Genomic DNA, 23,251 nt, shown 5'->3' with positions numbered 1-23,251 from the left:
TGCCCCTATTCATCAGTAGAATGACATTTTAATAAATACCTGCCAACTGAGGTTGCTGTGACGTGGGGCGCCTTCATCTAGACCAAGTGCGTTCAGTTCTTCAAAGCTGAAGTTGAGCGTGTAGGGAGTTTGACTGGAAAGCTCAGTGTGAGGCAGTTCATTGTGTGAAGACCGACGAGCAGATTCACCAAGAGGGCCCGGGCCGCTGTTGTTTTCACTGAGTGAACGTGGGTCTTCAGGAACCACTTGGTTTTCTGCATTTCTCATTTCTAGTACCTTCAGAGAGGAAAGAAGAGCATTTATATCCACACTGACAAGTCCCATTTTAGAAGCTTTAGAAATTATTTTACAAATACAACATTAAAAGTAATTATATTTGAAATGAGAAAATACACTTCCAGTAAGTGAATTTCTAATGAATTTATACTATATCTGCTTATCTTTTGTTTTAATTAATACTAAAAGTAATGGCAATAATCATCATATGTATATTATACTCTAATTTGACTATTATGTTATTACTTGAGTTTCAAATTTAACTTGAGAAGAAAACAAAAAGCAACTGGAGTGTGTCAAAGAAAGCCAGAGCTGGGCAGTAGCTGAAGCAGTACAATCAGGTTTTACTCAGGAACTATTGCAACAGGGGAAAAGAGACCTCCAAGTAGAACCGGGCTCAATTCCAAAAGCACCATGGACACGTGGGCACTTACAGCACAGGGGGTGGGGGCCGGTGGATGGACAATTGCTAAGAGGAAACATCCAGGGCAGGGAGGATCCTGGCTGAACCTATGTGACAGGATCCTTGCTGAGGGCAGGCCAGGTGATCAGGTATCACCAGGGGGTGGGGGTGAGGAATTTGATCAGACACCGAGGGAGATGAGACAGGGAGTGGGGGTTCTTTATAAAGTGACTTCACAGGATTCCGGCCAAAACTGGACAACGTGGGCCTGACAAGGACAGACACCAAGGCCAAGGCCGAGAGGCTTAGAGGAGCCTGACCAAGGCAGGTCAAGGACAGAGTCTTTGCCAATGAAAGCAGGAAGAGCTGGCAGTGGCCTCTTTCCCAAATTTCCAAGTGAAATGCCACAAGGCAAAGGTTGCCAAGTGCTGCTGTGTATATGCTGCCCAACAGAATATACAAGGGTTGTACAGAAGCGTAAAATACAGTTTTTACTTTTTCTTTTACTATAGAAAAATATCAGTTTAGACCAACGCTTACTGGTACTTTTTTATAGCATGTTGTAAATAATTCTGTTAATATGAAATATCTTACTGTGCTTCTAAAAAGATGCCAGTCTCCAAAATTCATATTCATTTCTTTCTTCAGTTCGTCAATATTACACTGAGCTAATACACGGCCATTTATGTTTGCCTGAATAAATAGAAAGACAAAAGAAATATGACATATTCTGAATTACTAGTGATTAAAAAGTACATTTATATATGTAGCATTGAGAAAGTCATTAGCGATTAGACAATATTGACCTGAAAAAGGTTATCCCATTTAGGAATATACTGAACATGACGAATCTGAACAACATAAGCTACTCCGTATTTTCCCAAGTATCTTAAGTACTCAGGTAAAACAAATCACTCTTCAGGGACCCAAGACTAACCCTCCCAACTGTTTCCAAAACTACCTACCCTGCCATGAGTAATAACACGACTGTTGTTCTCCTCTAATCTTGTAAACCATGAACAAGAATGGAAGCTGTTGGGAGGTGACAAAGATGGCTGTCATTGTGTTGGTCACTGACGAAGTTCGAAATGCCGTAAGCTCTGACAAACTTGTTTATCAGTTTATTGGATAACTTCAGCCATAAAAAATGTCCACCTACTAATTTCCCAGTCTATTAAATTCACCAAAAATGATCGTATCACTATTAGGTCTCTGTAATTCTAATATCCCCCAAATAAGAAACGATGGAATTTTCTTTATTAATAATAGGCAGCTTACTGATTTTACACAGTGCAAAAGCAGACTTTATTAACTGTGGTAAAATTATGGAATACCTGCGTTTAAAACTGATGGAATGTTCCGTTCTCCAGTTCACTCAGAAGAGTGTACAGAGCAAGCCCTTGGCAGAGGTCCTGCTGTAGAAATGGAGGCAAGTGTGCAGCACTCAGAAGCCAGCTGCTAGGACGGGCTTCAAAAAGCCAAGGTCTGGGAGTCAAGAGCTGGGTTCTGATGCCACCCCCATCCCCACAGGAGCCATACTGGACCTCACTCTGTCATGACACTAAGCAGCTGCCTGGAGGCCGGCAGGGGTGCACCTCGGAAAGGCGGTGCTTGAGGCTGCTGCAAACAGCAATCCGCACGAACCAGATCTGCATGGAGGCTGATGGTGTCCGAAACCTTTCTGACTAATGGAAGTGGAGATTAGTAAAATTGTATCTATGTGTGCTCACAATTCTTCAAAAAGCATTTTAGATGCCATGCTTTACAGTGTGTAAATATTAGAGGCTTGCTATTAATGTTCTACTTCATTACATTTCTCCGACAGAAAAAGTGTAACTTAGAGGGAACATCTGTGTAAGTGGGACTGAGCCTTGTTATGGGAAGCTTCCTCAAAAACCCAGGGGTCACTGTCCAACTTCGTGGTAGCTACTAGAATTGCAAGAACAAGCTCTAGGAAGAAATAAACTTCTTCAAATTTGTTAGCCTTGCAAACCCTGTGAGGTTTCATCAAATAGGACGTGATCAGACGTCCTTTAAGACATGAAAGTGAGAATTTGGGGGAAATGAAGCAAGTGTTATTTACTTTGATAATTATGAAATCACAAATAAATATTATAATTAAAGAAAATGTAACATAAAAGGCCTTCAAGGTGTTCTACATTGCATGTTAGAAACAGGAGTTCTTGTTTATCTAAATGTGAAATCCCGTAGCACTTTGTATTCAAGGCATTTCTTACTTGCATTAGGTCATTTTAAAAATACCATTGTAACAGAGCTACTTTATTTTCCCTTATCCATTTATAAACTAAGGGGTTATAGGGCAATTTAGGATACAAAATAGAGGATCCCGTTTCCATGTAGAGCTTCCCTGTTTCAACAGAAAACACACTCTGAGAAGCTAAGTATAAAGCGTCAGCTGTGCAGAGGGCCTGTCTGGCAGGCCCGTCTCCCGCACCCTGAGCCGTGCTTTGTGCGGGCAGGTAGCAGGTACATCACCTTTTTTATTGTGGCGCAATACTGCGGCAGCATGCTCTGCTCCAGCCCTTCTATTTGTTTCAGCTTCTCGCATACGGCATCCACACTCATTGAATTTAGCGATATTGTTCCTGAGGCTGGGCCTGATCCCTAGAAAAGTTGTGGAAAAATACAGGTATGAATAGCACACAATGTCAGATATACGGAGTCACGTGACAGAGACATGCATGAAGTTATACTATGAAGTACCTCGATTAACAATAAAGTTTCAAACTAAAAAACAGATGTGTGTAATATGGGGAAATTTCATTAGGGAATAGCTTTATCTACTTGTTACACCTTAATGAGCAGCTTTTATACAGATACAGCCTGATCAAAACCACTTTTGTAATACACAACATTCCATGAACCAAGCCTAGGGTAACTTCTTAAATGTTTACAGCCTAACCACAAGAAAAACGGGCACACTCCTTAAAAACAGAAGGACAGGGGTTTTTCCAAGGGCACAAAAGGGGGAAATTACTGATGCCTATATATAAAAACACAAAAGGTCAATCTATGAAATAATTTTGAAAGTGCCTAAATGGCTTCAAGTGTTTCTACAGAATAAAATCATCTCCTACAGCTGAAATTTTCAGATCTTTAGGGACCTAGATCTTCCCTGTAAGAATGTATGCAAGAATCATGTAAATAGAAAACAACCGGATTGCTTCTTAACATGAGAAAGTAGATAAACCCATTACAATTTGGTCTCATTTAAAAGAAAAGTCAAAATCCTAAGTAATTCTGTATTTACTTAGAAGAAAAGCATTTTCGGAATGTGGGACATACTAAAGTATCTGCCTGTGGTCAATTATGTAAGAATCCCCTCAATTACAGACGAGGTGTAGAGGGGGTTAAGTTTTGATTTCAAGGTTGCAGAATAAATAGCTGGTTAGTAGCATATTTGGAGCAGAATCCTAACATAGCAGGTCTTACAACTTCCCATTTTCTTGCTCCAAATGGCTATTTTTTGAAGAGTTGATAGAAACTATAACCACAACAAACAGTGAAATCACGCAGTTCCAGTGCTTTTCCTTCTGACTTATTTCACTTAGCCTAACACTCTCAAGATCCATCCATGTTGTCACAAATGCCAATATTTCATTTTTTATGGCTGAGTAGAATTCCGTTGTCTGAGTATATATGTACCATTTCTTTATCCATTCATCCATCGAAGGACACTTAGGCTGTTTCCATGTCTTGGCTATTGTAAATAATACTGCAATGAACATAGGTGTACATGTATCTTTACAAATAAATGTTTTCAAAATTTTCAAGTAGATACCCGGAAGAGGGATTGCTGGGTCATATGGTAGTTCTTAATTTTTTGAGGAAACCATACTGTTTTCTATAGTGGCTGCACCAATTTACAGTCCCACCAACAGTCTGTGAGGGTTCCCTTTTCTTCACATTCTCTCCAACAGTTGTTATTTCTTGTCTTATTGATAACAGCCATTCTAAGATGTGTGAGGCGGTATCGCATTGTGGGTTTGATTTGCATTTGCCTTACAATTAGTGATGTGGGACATCTTTCCATATGTCTGTTGGCCATCTGCATGTCTTCCTTGGAAAAGTAACTATTCAGGTCCTCTGCTATTTTTTAATCAGATTGTTTTTGTTGTTGTTGACTTGCATGAATTCTTTATATATTTTGAATATTAGCCCTTTATCAGAGGTATTGTTTGCAAATATCTTCTCCCATTTGGTTGATTGCCTTTTTTTGTTTTTGATGTTTTTTGTTTCGTTGATGTTTTTGCTGTGCAGAAGCTTTGTAATAGTTTGAAGTACTCCCATTCATTTATTTTATCTTTTACTTCCCTTGCCTTTGGGAAGTTCACAAAAACCCCTCTGAGACAAAGGTCCATAAGTTTCGGGCCTACATTTTCTTCTATGTGTTTGTTTCAGGTCTTACGTTTAGGTCTTTAATCCATTTTGAGTTAATTTTTGTGTATGGTGTCAGATAGCAGTCTAGTTTCATTCTTTTGCATGTAGCTTTCCAGTTTTCCCAACACCATTTATTGAAGAGACTCTCCTTTCTCCATTGTATGTTTTTGGCCTCTTTGTCGAAAATACACGTGTGGGTTTATTTCTGGGCTCTCAATTCTGTCCCATTTGTCTGTGCGTCTGTTTTTCTGCCAGTATCACACTGTTTTAATTACTGTAGCTTTGCAGTATAGTTTGAAGTCAAGGTTTCTTTTTTCTTGGGATTTCTTTGGTTATTCAGGGTCTTTTGTGGTTCCATACAAATTTGAGGATTTTTTGTACTATGTCTGTGAAAAATACCAATGGGAGTTTGATGGGCATTGCATTAAATCTGTACATTGCTTTAGGTAATATGGCCACTTTAACAATGTTAGTTCCTCCAATCCATGAACACAGGATATCTTTCTATTTCTTTGTGTCTTCTTCAATTTCTTTCAACAATGTCTGGTAGTCAGTATATAGGTCCTTCACTTCCTTTATGTTTATCCCTAGGTATCCTTTTTGTTGCAATTCTAAATGGGATTGTTTTATTCATTTCTGATATTTCATTGTTAGTATAGAAATACAATGGATTTTTGTATATTGCTTTTGTATCCTGCAACTGTACTGTGTTTGCTTATTGTTTCTAATAGTCTTTTGGCAGAGTCTTTAGGGTATTCTATACATAGAATCATCTGTAAATAGTGAGAGTCTTACTTCTTCCTTCCCCATTTGGACGCAGTTTATTTCTTTTTCTCACCTGACTGCTCTGGCTAGCACTTCCAGTAGAGTGCACAGTGTTGGATAGCAGTGGTGAGAGTGGGCATCCTGTCTTATTCCTGATCTTAGAGGAAAAGCTTTGAGCTTTTCACCATTGAGTATGATATTGGCTGAGAGGTTGTCATATAAGGCCTTTACTATGTTTGGTGCTTCTATACCCATTTTGAGTGGATGCTGTATCTTGTCACGTTTTTCTCCATCTATTGATATGATCATATAATTTTTATCTTTTATATTGTTAATGTGATGTATCACATTGATTGATTTGTGTACGTGAACCATCCTTGCATCCCTGGGATGAACCCCACTTGATTGTGATATATGATCCCCTTTTAATATATTATTCTTGGCTTGTGGTTTCTCTTTCAATATTTTGAGTATTTCGTTCCACTCTCTCATGGCTTGTAAGGTTTCTGCTGAAAAATCTGATGATAATCTACTAGGGTTTCCTTTGTAAGTTACAGTCTTTTATTCCCTGGCTGCCTTGAAAATTCTTTCTTTGTCATTAACTTCTGATAATGTTAATATAATGTATCTTAGAGAAGGTATTCTTGTATTCTTAAGATAATTAAGTGTTCTTTTAACTATGTGAATTTGAGGGTCCAGCTCTTCCTACATATTTGGGAAGTTCTCAATTATTTCTTTGACTAGGACGTGTTGCTTCCTTCCTCTCTTCTCCTCTGGTATACCCATGATCCTTATGTTGCTCTTTCTAATGGAGTCAAATAGTTCTTGTAGAGTTTGCTAATTTTTTAAATTCTTAGTTCTCTCTCTTCTTCCACGTGAATCACTTCTAGATTTCTATCTTCAAGCTCACTAATTCTCCCTGTTCTGCTCTATTTCCAATGCTCTCTAATTATTATTCATCTCATTTATTGAGTTCTTCAGCTCCAGAATTTCTCTAGTTCTTTTTTATAGTTGTAATCCTTTTGGTAGAGTACTCCTTTTACTCACTGAGCTTTCATTCCTGAGCTCACTGAACTGCCTTTCTGAGTTTTGTTGTATCTCATAGAGCTTTTCACAACCACAATCTTGAATTCTGTAGTTTAAATCAGTCTTCCATATCTTTAAGTTTGGTTCTGGAGACTTCATTTTCTTTCTGAGCTACCTTGTTATCTTGGCTATTCTTGGTAATTGGATTGTTTCTCTGCCTGTGCATTTCAGGTAGTGAACATTTCTGTTAGGTTTTGCTTTTAACAATTTGGCGGGTTGATAAGTAGACGTCTTTCTTTTGTTTTCCAGTAGACAGTGCTACAATGCAAGTTTTTGTTTTCTCTTTCCTGCACTACAGGCACATCCAGGATTTTGGTGGGACAGTGTTATCTAGGTTGTGAAAAATATCCCATGTCCCCCAAGGCGGTGGGTGTCCCCTCTGTGTCCAGATTGCCTGGGCGTCAGGGCACAACCCCCATGCTGGGATGTGGCAGGCAGTGGGGCTCCGGCCCTGTGAGTTCCCGGCCTGCCTCCTGGTAACAAGTGGCTGGCAGCCACACTGTGCTATGGAGGTGTCTCAGCTGCTTCTTGCAGGTTCTGCCTCTACTGGGTTCCACCACGACAGATGTGTGGGTGTACAGGAGGTGGGCAAGGGGAGGCAGGTTCACGAGTCTTTGGCTTTGCCTCCTTGCCAGATGGTTGTCACTAGTCCGCAGCTGCCACACTGCTGGTCATTGTCTCCACCGTCATGGGGTTTAGCCGAAATGGGAGCTGGCTACTCAGGCAGGAGTGTTGTTTCTGCCCTGCCCCTCCCCTCCCCACCCCCGCCTCATGAGGCCTGCGGCCTGACTACTCTCCCACAACCACGTCAGCTGGGGCTGCAGAAGATGCTGGATGCCAGACTGCATCTCTGTCCTCCTCCAAGGCTTGTTCTGACACGCCCACCTTCAGAGGTACTGATGCTCGGATTTCTCAGACGTATTTGTATATTGAGCAGAGAATTCTTTGTTGGATTACAGTTGTCCAATTTGTTGTAACTTTAAGGGGAGATACAAAGGGGTCTTCTCACTCTGCCATGATGCTGATATTACCTCATTCTATGAATTTTTAATAGCCATGTTCGTTTTATCTTTTCTTTCTTTTTAAACATCTTTATTGATATAATTCGCATACCGTACAATTCTCCCATTTAAAGTATACAATTCAATGATTTTTTTTACATATTTACAGTTGTGAAACCATCACCACAGTCAATTTTAGGACACTTCCATATCCCTAAAGAGAAATCTGTCCCATTAGCAGTCATGCTCCATCTCCTCCGACCTCACTCCCAGCCCCTGGCAAGCACTGGTCTACTTTCTGTTTCTACAGATTTGCCTGTTCTGGCCATTTCATATAAATGGAACCACACAATATGTGATCTTCTGTAACTAGCTTCTTTTACTTAGTGGAGTGTTTTCAAGGTTTATTTATGTTATAGCATGTATCACTACTTCATTCTTTTTTACTGCTGAATATTTATCTTTTAAATGTTCTTTAATACTGACTTTCAAACATTTTTATTCCTCATCCTGTCTCTTCTCTCTGGATACATTTATGCTTATTTACATTTTCTTGGTTCAAAAATCACAAATTAACAGTTTAACCATCAAAGTAGATAACGATTGCACTGGATTATAAACTCAAAGAATAAAATAAATATCCACGAGTCCACACTAATATAAATAATTGAGTAAGTAAATGAAGAAGAGACAGTTTTTCCTCATAGGACTCCAATTAAGGTAGAAAAGGGAACCAGAACATCAGCATCAGGAAAGCACCACAACGGAAGAGCCTGCACACAAGGGGCAGTGGGTAACAAAACTAGTGGGCAAAAGGAGACGTAGGAACAGGGCATTTGCAGAATTGCAAAGTACCTCCCCCAGGTGTTTATTCAGTCATTACAACGGGAAAGATAAACCTTTGCAGTGTTGAAACCTGGCCGACACCGCCTTACCCAAGTGGTCAAGGTCTGTACTCCCAGTGGTCAGACGCAGGACCATCACAGACCCCCTGGGATGTACTAAGAAGGGAACAACAGCATCATGCCTGTGGGTCTCTTGCCAAAGATGTACAGCCTCCTCCTAATCATGAGGAAACAGCACCTACGCCCATGTTAGAGGAACAGTCTATAAACTACCTGACCAGTATTCTTCTAAAGAGTTCAAGGTCATGAAAGACAAGGAAAGATGAAGGAACTGTAACAGATTAGAGAAATCTAAGGAGAAAAAAGAAAACACACTGGATTGGGTCCTGGACCAAAAAATGACATTAGTCAAAAAACTAGCGAAATTAGGCTGTAGGTTATAGGACTGTACCAATTTTAATTTCTGCTCTTGAAAAATATACTACAAGTAGGAAAGATGTTAACATTAAGTGAATACTAGTTTTGAGCCTTTTCTTTAAATCTAGAATTATTTTAAAGTAAAAAGTTGGGTGTTTTTTTTAATCAGAAAAGAACTCCATTTCTAATTGTGCTAAAAAAGCACAAGTATAACAGACATGGAACAGATGACCTCTGTCAGCTTGCGGGGGAATGTAAATGTTAGAGTATCTTATTTCCACAAAGACTCTGGGAATTCAGCAATAGAGACTTTTCCTTTAAAACGAAAAAGTCCACATCATTTTACTTTCATGATCCTTTAAAAACTTTTACATTTTATCAATTATTTTAAAACGTATTTTCTCCTTCATTGTGGATTATGTATTATCTCTGAACGACTTTTAGAAGCTTTATAAGAAAGACAGATACACATGGACATAAGCTCCCTGTGATTCCTTCAAAGCTACAGTCTAACTCGATTATTTGTAAAAGTTGGGCTTTACCAAGATGAAGGGTAAACTATCAATAAATAAAATGTTACAATATGCTTCTTTGAATAAAGGAGAAATGGTAATTACCTGCCAGGTCTTTTCTAAAATACTCGTATATAATAAATTTTGAAACCAAATCAATCTTAGTAACCAAAATAATGATTTTTGTATAGAAATCTCATAAAAGGAAGGAGAAAGAGTACAAAAGTGATAAGGAAAAAGCATATGTAATAATTCAATACGTAGATTCTTAATAGAAAACTAATTATGTCACTTTGACAATACACAGAATGGTAATACTCTAAAGTTTATCATGCATTCTTACTTGAAATTTACCTGGTTATAAGTCAAGAACAGATAATTTCAGTATACATCACAATTTATTAAAACTTTTCTTGCTAACCCAGAGAACTGAATGCAGAAGACGTTAGTTTGTTAAAATGGTTAAATATAAATTTCAAAATGCACACAAATCAACATTTCTCCAAGCTAAAGTAAAGCTAACAAAACAGACTGAAATTACCTTGATGCAACTGTACGATTTTATAATGTAAGTAGATTAAAACTACACTCTGAAACATTATTGGTAAACTTATTAAATAAGCTTAGAACTGATTAGCCAGAAATTAGTGCCATGCAAAGGCTGAAAGCAGCTATTATAATAAACCCAAGGCACTGAAATGAGCACAGATTTATAAACAGCCCAGCAGGAAGCTGCCAAAGATTGCTTCTAATGGTCTAATAAGAAAATAAGATTTCACTGAAAGTTTCTGTACCTGTCTCTGTTTGTTAAACCCAAAGTCACACGGCTTTAAGGAAGGAATAAAACAGAATGAAGGACACGAGCTTCAAGTAAAACATAAAACACACACATATATATATATATAAACATAGGCAACACTTGTCATTCCTTTTAATTTTCCCGTAACTTTAAACAAACAACCTCTACAGCAACACAAAGCCAAGACACAGTCTCTCTCTCTCTCTCTCTCTCTCTCTCTCTCTCTCTCTCTCTCTCACACACACACACACACACAGTAGTTTAATTTCATTAACATGTGCTTGGTAATTTGAAAGCAGTACTCTCAAAATGTATATTCTATTAAAAGAATAAATCATTGGCCATACGTTCAACAAGAAAACCAGGTAAATCAATTTTGTTATGAAAAGTCAATAATCCTACTACATACAAGTTTAAAATTGTTAAATATTCTCATTTAAAATTGCAACTATTTACTGAAGACCAATTTAATAATAAGATCTAATCATTTGGAACCATGTGATCACTTCATAAATGAAATACTGTCTAGCTACACTACAGCTAATGTTCAGAAACAGCCTGTTCAATTTGGGGTTTTATTTCTTGGGCATGAGCACATGATACGTGCACTGAAGATTACCGTTTCAAAAGAAAGGCCTTAAGAACTGTGCAGCTCAAGAAATTACATAATGTAATGATGAAACATACCTATCTGCATACTATGATTAACATAACTATTCTGGTGATGTAGATTTTTTTAAAACTCTCTTTCAAAGCAGAAACACTGCCATTAATTACTTTTCTGTGTCTACTAGGTAGATGGTAAATATTCCTAAAAAAGTTAAAACAATCTAGAGACGACTGACAATACTGATTCTCAGTTAATTTACAACGCTGCTTTAATAAGAGAAAGGGCAGGGCTTTGCTAGCCTAATGTCAGATGTTTTTCTTTCTACATATTCATTATCTGGAGCACTTCATGGGAACTCTTGTTTTCTAGTTTAAGTATCAACCTTATTATAAGGAGACTTTTTAGGAAGTTACTATGGATATCTGTGGAGACTTGAAAAAAATATCAAAAAATGAGTACTACACTACAAGAGACCCAAAGCACAAAAGAAAGCTATTGTTAATCTAGTTGGAAAATGTAATTTAACTCTTCAAACTACATGAGAAATAATAATTAGGCCAAAGTTCACAGATGAGGCTTAACACCATGTTTTAAGGGCAAAGTTTTAAAAAAGTACTAAACGATTGCAGTGAATACGATTTTGTTGTTTAACTTTTAACTGTACTCTAGGATTTCAATAGTATCATTACTACAATATCATATTTCTTTGAAAGTATATCGATCAATTTAGTTGTGGTTTATTAATTATTCAGGAAAAAAGTTTTCTTTGAGTTGAAGTCTGGCACAAGGACTTTTCAGCCGGAAGTAGATACAATTTTTCACTATATTATTAATGAAAAAATAAGCTACTTCTTTTCCAAATTGAAACAGAATGATAAAAGCGCACTTCTGACGTACTTTAGAAAGTGTGAATGAACCCGCTGAGAGAAGCGGCTGAGTGCTGACAGGGAGCGCCTGCCCCGAGCTGCGTTCTGACCCCACCCGTGCCTTGCCCACCACTTCCTCACCCAAGTCTGCTCCTGAACAATAAGAGACAGCTTGATTTGGGCATATACTCATCTGAAAACAGGTTATTAAGTTCTAAACCAGTGGTGGAAATAAAAATTATCTACAGATGAGCCCATCTTTTTTTACTTTTTACTTGGTCACTCCACTGATTGGACCCAGTTTAATGAAAACCAAGATCTTCATTTTTAATACCTTTATTAATTCAGTAGTTTTCATCGATCTCTAAAAGTAAAAGTGACAGCACACTGGAAATCAGGATACCATTTAACACTGCCTTTGCAATTCTAAAGTTCTTTACAATTATCCTTTGTGCTAATTAATTATTCTCATGCTTTTTCAATGAGGTATAAAAGTGATCTAAATAAAGCTGTCTGAAGGTATCGAGTCAACCCTGTGGCAGAAAAGGTCCAGAAAGAATAACTTAGTGCAGCCGATAACTGCCCCGTGGCAGCCTTCAAATCCATAAGCTTTACGAGGGCAGAATTTTCATCAGTACTGTTCAAGGCCACATCCCACTAGAACAGTGTCTGGTAGATACTCAGGACATTTGTTGAGCCAGTAAATGATCACCCAGGATCTGTAGTACTTGATGCTAAATAATTCCAGGAAGGATGGAAGGGTAAAGAAATCTCTACCACTCCTCTCTGGAAAAAATGCTTTTCAATGACACAGGTACCACCATAAACAGCATAACTTAAGTAAAAACAGACTATGATACTCATAACAGCAAATCTCTGAAAGATCGAAACAAAATGCCACTGAGGACACCTGGCTCGACACAGGCCCCCATAATGGGTCCTTCCAGTCACGGTCACAGACCCGTCTGAATGCCACTACTTCCTAATCGAAAATGGACTGAAAGTACAGAGGAAAATTCTCCTGCAAAGCTTTCAAAATGTTAAGGCTTTTGGAGCATTCAAATAACCAAAGATTCTTTTATATTCTAAGAAAACAAACTGACTGACACCTTTTAGCCAGAGAAGCATGAACAGGTAAGAGATCTAGTTAATCTAAATTGATTGGAGTATTCGTATTGAGACAAAGGTATTTTAATATGAAATAGTTGCAGTTTCTGAATCTTTAAAGCTCCATGGAATTTGGCCGTCGGGGTACTACTACTACTGATATTAACTATTAAGTACTTCGAGGATGCTCAGGCTGAGTAACCCTTAAATCAGACTGCGGGGGTAGGTTTGCTTTTCCCAAATAAGGAATCTGAGACTCAAAAAGAATTAAGTGACTTGTCCAAGGCCAAAGCTAATCACAGGGTCTGTTTAACCTGAGAAACCAAACACAGGACTAAGTCATGTTCAGTGTTGACAGGTCCACGTGGGGCGCTCCTCTCCTGCACAACTCAGGTACGTCTCACAGACTTCACAGACTGAGCTTCAAAGGGTCATCTGGACCGTGGAGCTGGACTTGACCATGGGTACGAGGGCTCTCTGAAGATCCGCAAGAGGGAAGGCAAGTCCAAGGTCGGGGCCAGAGTTCTTTTTTTACTGCTTTTATAAACTGGAACTCTGATGGAGATTTTATTTCTAAAAGAAGCTTTCCTACTTTAAAGGTTTGAAGAACACTGGTCCTTTCTAGCTGGAACATTCTGGGCAGCATATTTTGGGTCCACGTTAATTTTTTTCCAGTTTCATAAGACTTGGCATGTGTTTTCTCTATTATAAAGTTATAGGCACAAGGCTAGCATAGAGGCTTATGTTTTACATCTCGAACTCTGTGAAAAACTTGGATAGGTCTATGATTTATCTGCTAAGTCCTTGACTGGCCTTCGCAAGCTACAATCATTATAATGTTCCTTAATGTGACAAAACCCAATTATTTTCATGAGGATCTGCTTTATAAAGATTTATCAGAAATTCCTTGTGATTAAAAAAAAAAAAGATGAGACCACCCTTACTGAAAAGACTGTAATTGGTTAATTCCTTATGCTTTTTTTTTAAAAAAACTCATTATTCTTTGTCTATGATGATGATTTGTCAAAAAATGTTGTGCAGTTCCTGTTATCAAGTCTTCCATAGAAGGAGCAGTTGAATGAGCAGAGATGGACTCAATCTGCAGTCCTGTTCTCCCAGAAACAGTTTTCTCCTGCAGGACCAGAAAGCCATAGGGGCCAGGAGGGGCTAAATAATTTTTATATTAACTACATCTGTGTTTGTTCAGCTATAAAGAGCCCAGACAATGTTCCGATACACAGATACTTCACATTTCCACCACTGCTTTTAATTTGGCTTCGAACTAAGTGTCTACTTTTGCTACAAAACTAATTTCACATGCTATTGTCATTGTTAATTTCTTAAAAGCAAAGAAAGCTTGGTAAGCATCTATTATTCACTAAACAGATCACAAAATTATCTTTTAATATTAAAAGAACAGCAAATAGTATGTTATTTTACTAAACAAAGGCATTAATATATTCAGAACATCTTTACTCTTTGTTATTGGGCTTCTAAACACACCTGAAGAATTGCATTATTTCCCCTTCCCCAAAAACTCATTTCAAAATTTGCTTAATGCTCCTTCACTGGTCCCTGAAAGAAACTACAGACACCTTTTCATTACAAGCGTTTGTTCACAGTCTTAAGCACGGGAATAGCTACGATTTCAACATGTCTGTGTCACTAGGCCACCAAATTCTTCACAGTATCTGATTTTCATCAAAAGTTTGCTGAGGAATTTTAGCTCAGAGAATTGCATTGAATGCAGGCATCTATGTAGTAACGGCTCTCTAACCAAACTAAAAATTATTCTTGCATAGAATGGCAATGATCCATGGATTAAAGATTCCTCCAACACCCAAATAGAATTATTATGGTTTATTGTGTCTATCATTCGTGGATAACTGGAGTCACTCAAACAATTCAGCTAAAGTGTTAATGATTTTAAAAGAATCATCAACTCCTCAATGAAAACACCAAAATGGTTCTTGTCCTCTCTTCCTAACATGAAATCAAAATTAGAGTTAAAAGACTATTGCCTACCCAAATGCATGTTTTAAGTTAAAACATGGGTAAACTCAGAATGCTATATGTCACCACATTAATTCCAAGCGCTGTGCCACGGTTCGGCATAGCTTTACATGAAACTGATCATGTTTATATGGACATCGCATTCTGTAAATGTAGCAACAGAAGTTCAAATACAAATGGGTTCTTCAGTTCCCCAGTGATTGAGTAAATGAAGACTTTCAGGCTTATCACACTGAATGTATTTTTTATTAAGTACAAAGTCTTCAATAATAGAGTGCCTTCCTACACACTTGTTTGTTTGTCTAGGAAACCCACCTCGAGATGTTGGGGGGCTGAAGAATTCTCTTTACGTGCTGAACTAGCTCTGCGTTTATCTGGACATTTTATTTTAAACAATATACAGATAAAGAAAAGCAGTACTGTGCTTACACTAAGGCTTCAAAAGCTGTGGACACCTAGATTAAGGATAAGTCACTAGAGAGCCGTTTCTGATCTACACAACCTAGCTCATAGTGTCTTTTGTAGTCTCATGGGTGATTTGAGGTATTTTCAAAAATATTCTACATGTAGAGTACCAGCTGCGGGCTTAAGGAAAACAGGCAAAGGTGCAAACAGAGCTCAGCACTACGAACAAATACCACCAAGCGAATGCTCCTGGCGGCTGTGGAAAACACCCCTTCCTTCTGGACAATCAAAAAAACCCATCCCATGTTATTGAAAAAGGGGAAAAGCAGGAGGAAAAACAGGTCAAGTCAACATTAGCTCTGTAATTACTCCATGATCTACGATATTAGTATTCAGTATGCTACGCTAGCTGCCCATCACAGCACAGATGCAGTTAGTGAACTGCGAACATCACAATGAAGAGTCGTTACTGCCGCAGAAGCGACCAGACGCCCGAAATTCCACACCACAAGACTACCCCATTACCCTCGAGGAGCTTGTGGGTGAAGAAAGCCCCTCGGCAGCGTCCTCCTTGATAACCTCCTAACAACACAAAACAAGAGTGTGGGTGAAAGGTGGCGGGGTGAGCCGGACTAGGATGATGAATGAACATGATATTAAAATAATAATAGAAAACACCAAAACCAGGAGGTGATTAGATTCTTCCTTCAGTGACAACATTTTAAAATATAAAATATAAACAGCAGCTTAAATCCTACATCTTTTGCCTCCTACTTTATAAAAACAAATTAACCAGGAATATTTTTTTAATTGTTAAACTAAGTTTATCATCAGGAACACCTAACATGTTAGGCACTGGTGTATTTTGTTAGATTCAATAGTACATTTGAATGATTTCCTTACCCTATTTAATTTCTGCCATTAGATTAAAATGTTCTTTCAATACGTCATCTAATTTTTATCCAACAGAGCTAACATGTATATATAGATACCATATATGTATATCCTTTAAAAAGATGTTAGAAATTATCAGACGTAAAGGTTTACTTTTAAAAGTCTGGTAACCAACACTACATTGTTGGCCAGAAGCACTAATTGTCAACAACTCAACATTCATCCACTGAGGCTACTAGTCATTTCCCTGCATAGATATTTATGAGAAATGAAAACAAAATATATTTTCTTAGTAATAGCTTGTTTCTTAAAACTATTTATAAACTAAGTTGTACTTTCACTACAGAAAGGAAACAATCAAACTTCTAATGCTCTCTGCGTTCCTTATTAGATTAATACTTTAGTTACCCTTTTTTTATACTTACTAGGCCATTGCTCTGCTCTCTGGGCAAATTCGATTTTACTGATGGACGTGAGATGAGATGTTGGGAACCGCCAGGGTAATACCTTGGCGTGTAAAGGTATGGGGCAAAGAATGGCTATGGAAAAAACACGTAACAAAAGAAGGGGATAAACAATCACAGAAATCAAAGTGTAATGAGACTTATCAAATGAAACTAACCAATAAAATACAACTCCAAACTTTTAATGCAAGTGACAAAACAAAGGAAAAAAACCTCACTCATATTCCGTAAGATATCAAACTCGAACCTAAGACACAGCATTTAAATTTTTATAGTTTTGATTTACTAAAAGCTTTTTTTTTAAGCAACTAAATTTTGTACCTTACAATCTGACACAAGAGTTTCTTTTTACATTTAACAATTTTACAAGCTTATCACCATGTGTCCAGTTCTAAGAGACTTACAAATATTAACTCACAATCTCTTCTTTTAAAAAAAGGCAGAGTGGAATCTTAACAGAATACTATTCTTTACAAAAGAAGATTAGCCTTAAGAAAGACCAAAAAAGGTCTCGATTATACGAGAACACCCTAGCATGAATTCCAGGAGTATCTGTTACTCTCAGTTCCTACAGTTTACCTTACAGCCTACACCCTGGAGTTTATCTTCTAATTCCAAATAAGCAAGCTTATTATTTTTAGTGGGGAATCGATTGTTAAGATTTATAACTATGGCATTTATTTGTAACAAGCTTCATATTAATAGGAGCTATCAGATTAGCTGGGCTAACTATAAAGATTAAAATTTCCCCAAGCTTCATTACACTGAAATAACATCTTCCCCTACCTTTTTCACTCCTGCCATTTTAAGAAAATTATTCTGCTTTTAATTTCCAGACTAGAAACCTCAAATAACTAGAGCAAAAAAAATCTAGACCTAACAACATGAGAGAATTTTATATGTTTTAAAAATAATAAAACGTTATTAAAGCATCACGATTGTTGTTTATGTAAAATTAGTGAACACAAACAAGGTCTCAGCCCAGAAAAAATTTTTTTAAATAAAAAAGAAAAAAAACTTCTTGGTCTCAAAAGTTGAACTGTCATGTAACGATCAATTGAGCCATTTTAAGTAAGTTACATTACAGCAGATTTGAAGACCAGAAAATAAAAACTTGCATTTCACACGGCCTATCAAAGTTTCCAAGGATGGGAGACATTATAACATGCGATTGTTCTGCCTTTTTCTCCTTGTCTGAGTAAAAGAATGGAACTTATACGGCCAACATTTTTTCAAAAATTGAAAATTTAAATTCTGGAATTCCTTTTTTACCATATTTATTCTAAATTCTTTTTCTTCCTAGCTCATAGGAAATTTATTTAGGTATGCACTTTGCTTCTATGAATACTAGCCCCTATGTTTTCTTGAATTAGACTAAACAGGGAAACAACAAAAATAAGGAATTGCAATGGATCTCAGAGTTAGTTCCAGAAAATATAATACTAGTGTTCACGCTCCATTGTCCTATAGGAAATATTAGTGTTAATTAAGGTGCAGACAGCTTGGGCCTACTAAACTTGATAGGGTCTGAACACCACCGATAATTAATTGTGCTTCCATATTTTCAAGTAGAAAGTTATCATATTTACACTTAGTAAACAATTATAATGACTGAAGGTAACCTGAAATAAGACTCCAGAAATGGGGTATGGTACTATTATCTGGCAATAACATCTGAGTCCTAAAGCAGTGTTTTCCATCACTATCTCATAGTTAAAAGTTATAACACATATTAACTATAGGTTTACTGAACTACTGTAGAAATTTAAGTTTATCATTGCTTTAAATGTCAATATAAATTACTAACAAGATATAACAAATGGAACACTTATCAACAAATTCCTTTGAATCACAGGATAGCCACTGCTAAGTTCACTTTCTTATCGAGATAATAAATGAAAGCAAAAAGCATCGCTAATATTCCATCTCAACTGATATCTAGAACTTATTAAAATTCCAACTTCTTCTGATTTAAAAAAAAATCATATTAAATTAAAACTTAACATTTTTCATATTTTAAAGCTAAGGTACAGCTTCCAAACAGTAAGAGACTCCATAAGCAGAAATTTCTGGTGCTTCCCTAGAACAAGCTCTTCCAACGAGAGATCCTAGCACCTCCTTACCCTGTTGTAGAACGGATGCTGGGGCCCCGTCATGCCGCTGTAATAGCTGCTGTGCGGCTGTGGTGACACAACCCCAGCTGCGAACGGCCCATTGAAGGACGTGGAAGAAGAGCAGACAGACGGAGGCTGGCTATAGCCTGACGGTGGTCGAGGAGGAGCTTCGTGTAAAGGCAGTGGGGGGTATGCAAGGCCCCCGATATTAATCTGGTCTCTTGCAGCACGAACATCTGAAAAATTAAATGATCCCCCAGAAGGCACACGAAAATAGGACATTAATAATTAGCCCAGTTACCACTTCCTCCTCTAGTTACTAGAGAGAAACATGATTTTGTCACTCTTGCCCGGGGTTCCAGCTGGCTTGAAGCAGCAGGACTCCTGACTACTCACACTTTGCATAAAAGCTTCTTTCACCATTTGAAAATCACCATCTGGATTTTTCTCTTCGGTTACCAGAAATTTAAATTTTTCTCTGACTTTTTAAAGTATTTGTTGGTGCTATTCTAGCAATTCTTGATTCATAAAGTGTTACCGACCATTAGTAACGCACACTTGCCTAGTGTTAACAAATACAATGTCAGTTGAGGCTGTGGCTGGCAAACGACGTAACTTACCTGCCTCTGAACAACAACGACAACAGCCTTTTAACAGGTGTCTACAACAAGAATGGAGAAGTAGTCCAAGGCTCTCTCTTCGTAATTCCTGGAAACTCAGAGGTGGCTCAGCAGTGCCGGGGTCACACACAAGATAGTGTGTTCCAGGAAAAGTTGTGTGTGTGCGCTGTGTATGTGTGTTTCTGTGGTGTGTCTGTGGGGGGTATGTGTGTGTTATGTGTGTGTATGGGGTGTGTGTTGTGTGTGCTGTGTGCTGTGTGGGGGGTATGAGTGTGGTGTGTTATATGTGTGTATGTATGATGTGTGTGTGTGTGTGGGGGGGGTATATCTGTGTGTGTATGCTGTGTGTGCGTGTATGCTGTGTGTGCGGTGTGTGTGTGTATGCTGTGTGTGCGGTGTGTGTGTGTGTATGGGGTGTGTGTGGTGTGTGGATGGTGTATGTGCGTGTGTGCCCACATGCGTGCACGTACATATATAGAGATACCTCAAGAACAACTTAAATTATTCCCCATACTTCATGTCTCTATCCTCAAGTTCCAGTCCACAAATTTAGTTAAAATTTAAAAAGTAATATAAAGAGTTTATCTCTCTGGATAAAGATCTCTATTAAGAGCAGAAGATTGGTGACAGAACAATTACAATGGACTGACATCTTAAAGTGGTGACCATATGTTAAAAGGAATCTAATTCCAAAATAAGGATTCAGGTGTGTGGGTTGGGGAACATAATAAAGTCAGTTTAACAACATTTCCTTAACATTCCCCAAAGGACGTCAAGACTCCTAACCATTCATCCTCCTGTGTAGTGCTTGGTTCAGTATTTCTTGGTTTTTCATGCAGCAGGAGAAACTAATTAGCTAAGTTAGAAATGGGAAAATCTGTTAGGACTTTAGAGAAGAAAAAATTAAATTTCCTATTAATACCCACCTGCAATAATTTCCCGTAGTTTAGGGTCTAGGTTTACAGTGCACGGCAAGAAGGTTTTCACATCTCGAGCCACAAGAACCGGGGTCCTTGAAGACAAAAATACTTCAAAGTTTCTTATGTCTCCATCTATTTCAAGTAGTGGTTCAACATCTTTAGTTGTTGGAATATTCTTTGATATTCTTCAAACAAGAAAGAAGTGAAAAAGGTAATTAATGCCATGATTAGAAAAGCAAATTCTATATGTAACTTAAAATTCGTTATTTATAAAAGTAAATAACACATTATACACTTTGCTCTCATTAAAAAAAATTTTTTAAAAAGAAAAACAAAATAAGTGGTAAAATTACTAGGTAACAAGTGAGGTCAGAATTACATTGCCTTTAACCAAAGGCAGGACTTGGGTTAGAAAAACAGAGGGAAAAAGTAACACATACACCAGTACTGCAGCGTTACTGATTATGTCTCCGTGAAAATCAAATGCGTTGTCATTTTACACATGACGATAGCGGGTCTCATACAAATTAAACAGCCTGCCTAAAGTCGCAAGACTCGGAAAGAGAAATCTGACTGGCTCTAAAACCACGTTTACTATAGAATACCATGGGCCTTGCCTTTGCAAAGAAAAGAAGAAATAAAGAATAATCTTTAAATAAATTACAAAGACTAGAAAATAATTAGCACAGGTTTTTCCTTTTTTTAAAACAAGGTTTTATTTTCTATTGTAAAAGTAATATATGCTTACTATTAATAGATAAGCATATATATAAGGCAGAGAAATACAGAAAAACAGAGGAAAGACATAATTTTACCAACTAGACATAACTACGAATACAGTGTGTCACTTAATATTTTTTATTATGCAGAATTTTTTTAAATAGTTGATTTTTTTTAATTTTTAAAATTTAAATTTTTAAATTTAAATTTTTAAAAATTGTTTACAAAATATGTAAACAATTTTGTATCAGGCAGAAGTCTTAAATGTAAAAACAAGAATTGTCATTAAAAAAATACTTAGTAAATCCTTTTTTGTCGAACTATATAAAACTGCCATTTTTTATAGGTCAAAATGGTCATTACTGACAATTCCATATGGTTCAATACCACATGCCAGGTAATGGGCCGATCTGAGGCAAGCAGTAAAAATGCTTCACAGAGAAATAAAGGGATAGAAAATATGAAAAAGAGACAAAAAGACAAGGAGATAGGTGAGAAAGATGGAAACACCCAAATGCCCACTGATAGATGAAGAGATGACAAACTTGTGGCACAGCCATATAATGGCACACCACCTAGCAACACGCAGGAGTGAACTCCCACACACGTTGACATGGTCGATCTCATAATAAATCAGGTTGCGTGAACGAATATAGCCAATAAAGACTGCACAGTTGTATGTTTTCATTTACACAGAACTAGAAAAATGTAAAACAATCTATGGGGACAGAAAGCAGGTCAGGGGTTCCTGTGAGGTCAGGGGAGTGGGGAGAAAGGAGGCAGGGAGGCATTCCGAAGGCACAGGAGGAAACTTTTGGAAATGACAGATGTGTCCACCTTCCTGATGGTGGTGATGATTTTGTGGGTAAATACATATACGAGTATCAAAACTTGTGGAACTGTACAATTTAAACATGGCAGTTTAATGTATGTCCATTATACCTCATAAAGCTGTTTTAAAATCACTGTACATTTGGAGATATCTTCAAGATCCTCAACTCCCAATTAATTAGTCAAGAATATCAACTGTTAGATTTTACTGACCCCAGTTTCAGAGGAGCACTAAGATTTTTCAGGCCCTTCCAAAAGTGAAATGGGCTCTTAATCTAGTATTAGTTACAGTTATATTATTTCTTTGGGACTAGCACTTTACTGCTGAGACCATTAAAGGCCATCCAAGGGAAAATCCAGAGAACAAAATTAGCAAACAAGAAAAGACTAGGGTGCTGGTGAGAAAATAAGGATGGCAATTTTGTCTTAATGAATTTCAGGAAGTCCCTGTTATGGACTCAGGCACACATGCATGTATTAGAAAAGCCCTCTGAAATGTGATTACTTCTTAATAAATTAAAATGGCATTCAAACTGATGATATTTAAAATGAAATGGAAAACTTGGAGAAGGGTTGTACAGAATCATTTGCAGAAGTGGCCAAAGTATCAGAGCTCAGCCAGTTCACAAGGTAGTTGATCTATTTCAGGAGCTTAACATAAAATCCTCAGAAGAGAAGCTAGCAAGATTTAGATAAAAACACACAGCTGACAAGTCACATGAAACATATTAACTGAATTTTAACGCCAGCTCTGCTTAAGCTTGAATGTGAACACTGTTCTCAATCTGATAAACAATACAGCTGTTTCCAAGCCAATAGTCTATTACTGGTTCCAGACTGAAGTCTCTACCTAACCTTCTGAGCTCAGCACATGAAACTGTCCTACTGAAAGAGATATTTATGTAAATGGGCATTTCTGGCAGTGGATCACCCAAATCATACGTGCCTTTTTTTTTTTTTTTTCAGGTATTTTTCCAAAGGTTAGTATTTAAAGAATTTATGTAACTTCACTTTTCAATTAAGAGTGAATTCAAATTTCCAGTAATATGAATCATGTGAATTCAGGCTGCCAGCAGTTAAATGGCCTATAGAAAGCATCATAAAACCTCAGGCATCAATGAGATCCTGGTAAGTTTAAATGCAATTTCTTTCTGTGCTACCATCTAGCAGTACAGTACTTGT

General features: G+C 37.4%; 1 protein-coding gene across 10 annotated transcripts in view; it reads right to left on the bottom strand.

The window, feature by feature from the left end:
* KIDINS220 (kinase D interacting substrate 220) overlaps nt 1-23,251 on the bottom strand; it is a 91,722-nt gene that overhangs the window by 5,110 nt on the left and 63,361 nt on the right. For 2 of the 10 annotated variants that reach the window (XM_019755947.3, XM_019755948.3), the window contains exons 23-30: nt 20,525-20,703; nt 18,988-19,214; nt 16,826-16,939; nt 16,032-16,088; nt 10,501-10,533; nt 3,176-3,304; nt 1,274-1,372; nt 40-276 (exon numbers count right to left, since the gene is read on the bottom strand). In XM_019755947.3, coding sequence (XP_019611506.3) covers nt 40-276; nt 1,274-1,372; nt 3,176-3,304; nt 10,501-10,533; nt 16,032-16,088; nt 16,826-16,939; nt 18,988-19,214; nt 20,525-20,703 — 1,075 coding nt within the window. The remainder of the gene's footprint in view (nt 1-39; nt 277-1,273; nt 1,373-3,175; nt 3,305-10,500; nt 10,534-16,031; nt 16,089-16,825; nt 16,940-18,987; nt 19,215-20,524; nt 20,704-23,251) is intronic. The other 8 variants (XM_019755951.3, XM_074331658.2, XM_019755952.3 and 5 more) reach the window with 4 other exon arrangements.

The sequence above is a fragment of the Rhinolophus sinicus genome, chromosome 2 (assembly GCF_057876585.1).
Source record: "Rhinolophus sinicus isolate RSI-liver-muscle chromosome 2, RSI-T2T, whole genome shotgun sequence".
NCBI lineage: Eukaryota > Metazoa > Chordata > Mammalia > Chiroptera > Rhinolophidae > Rhinolophus > Rhinolophus sinicus.
The sequence above is the reverse complement of the archived record's forward strand: the minus strand, read 5'-3'. Positions and strand labels throughout refer to the sequence as shown.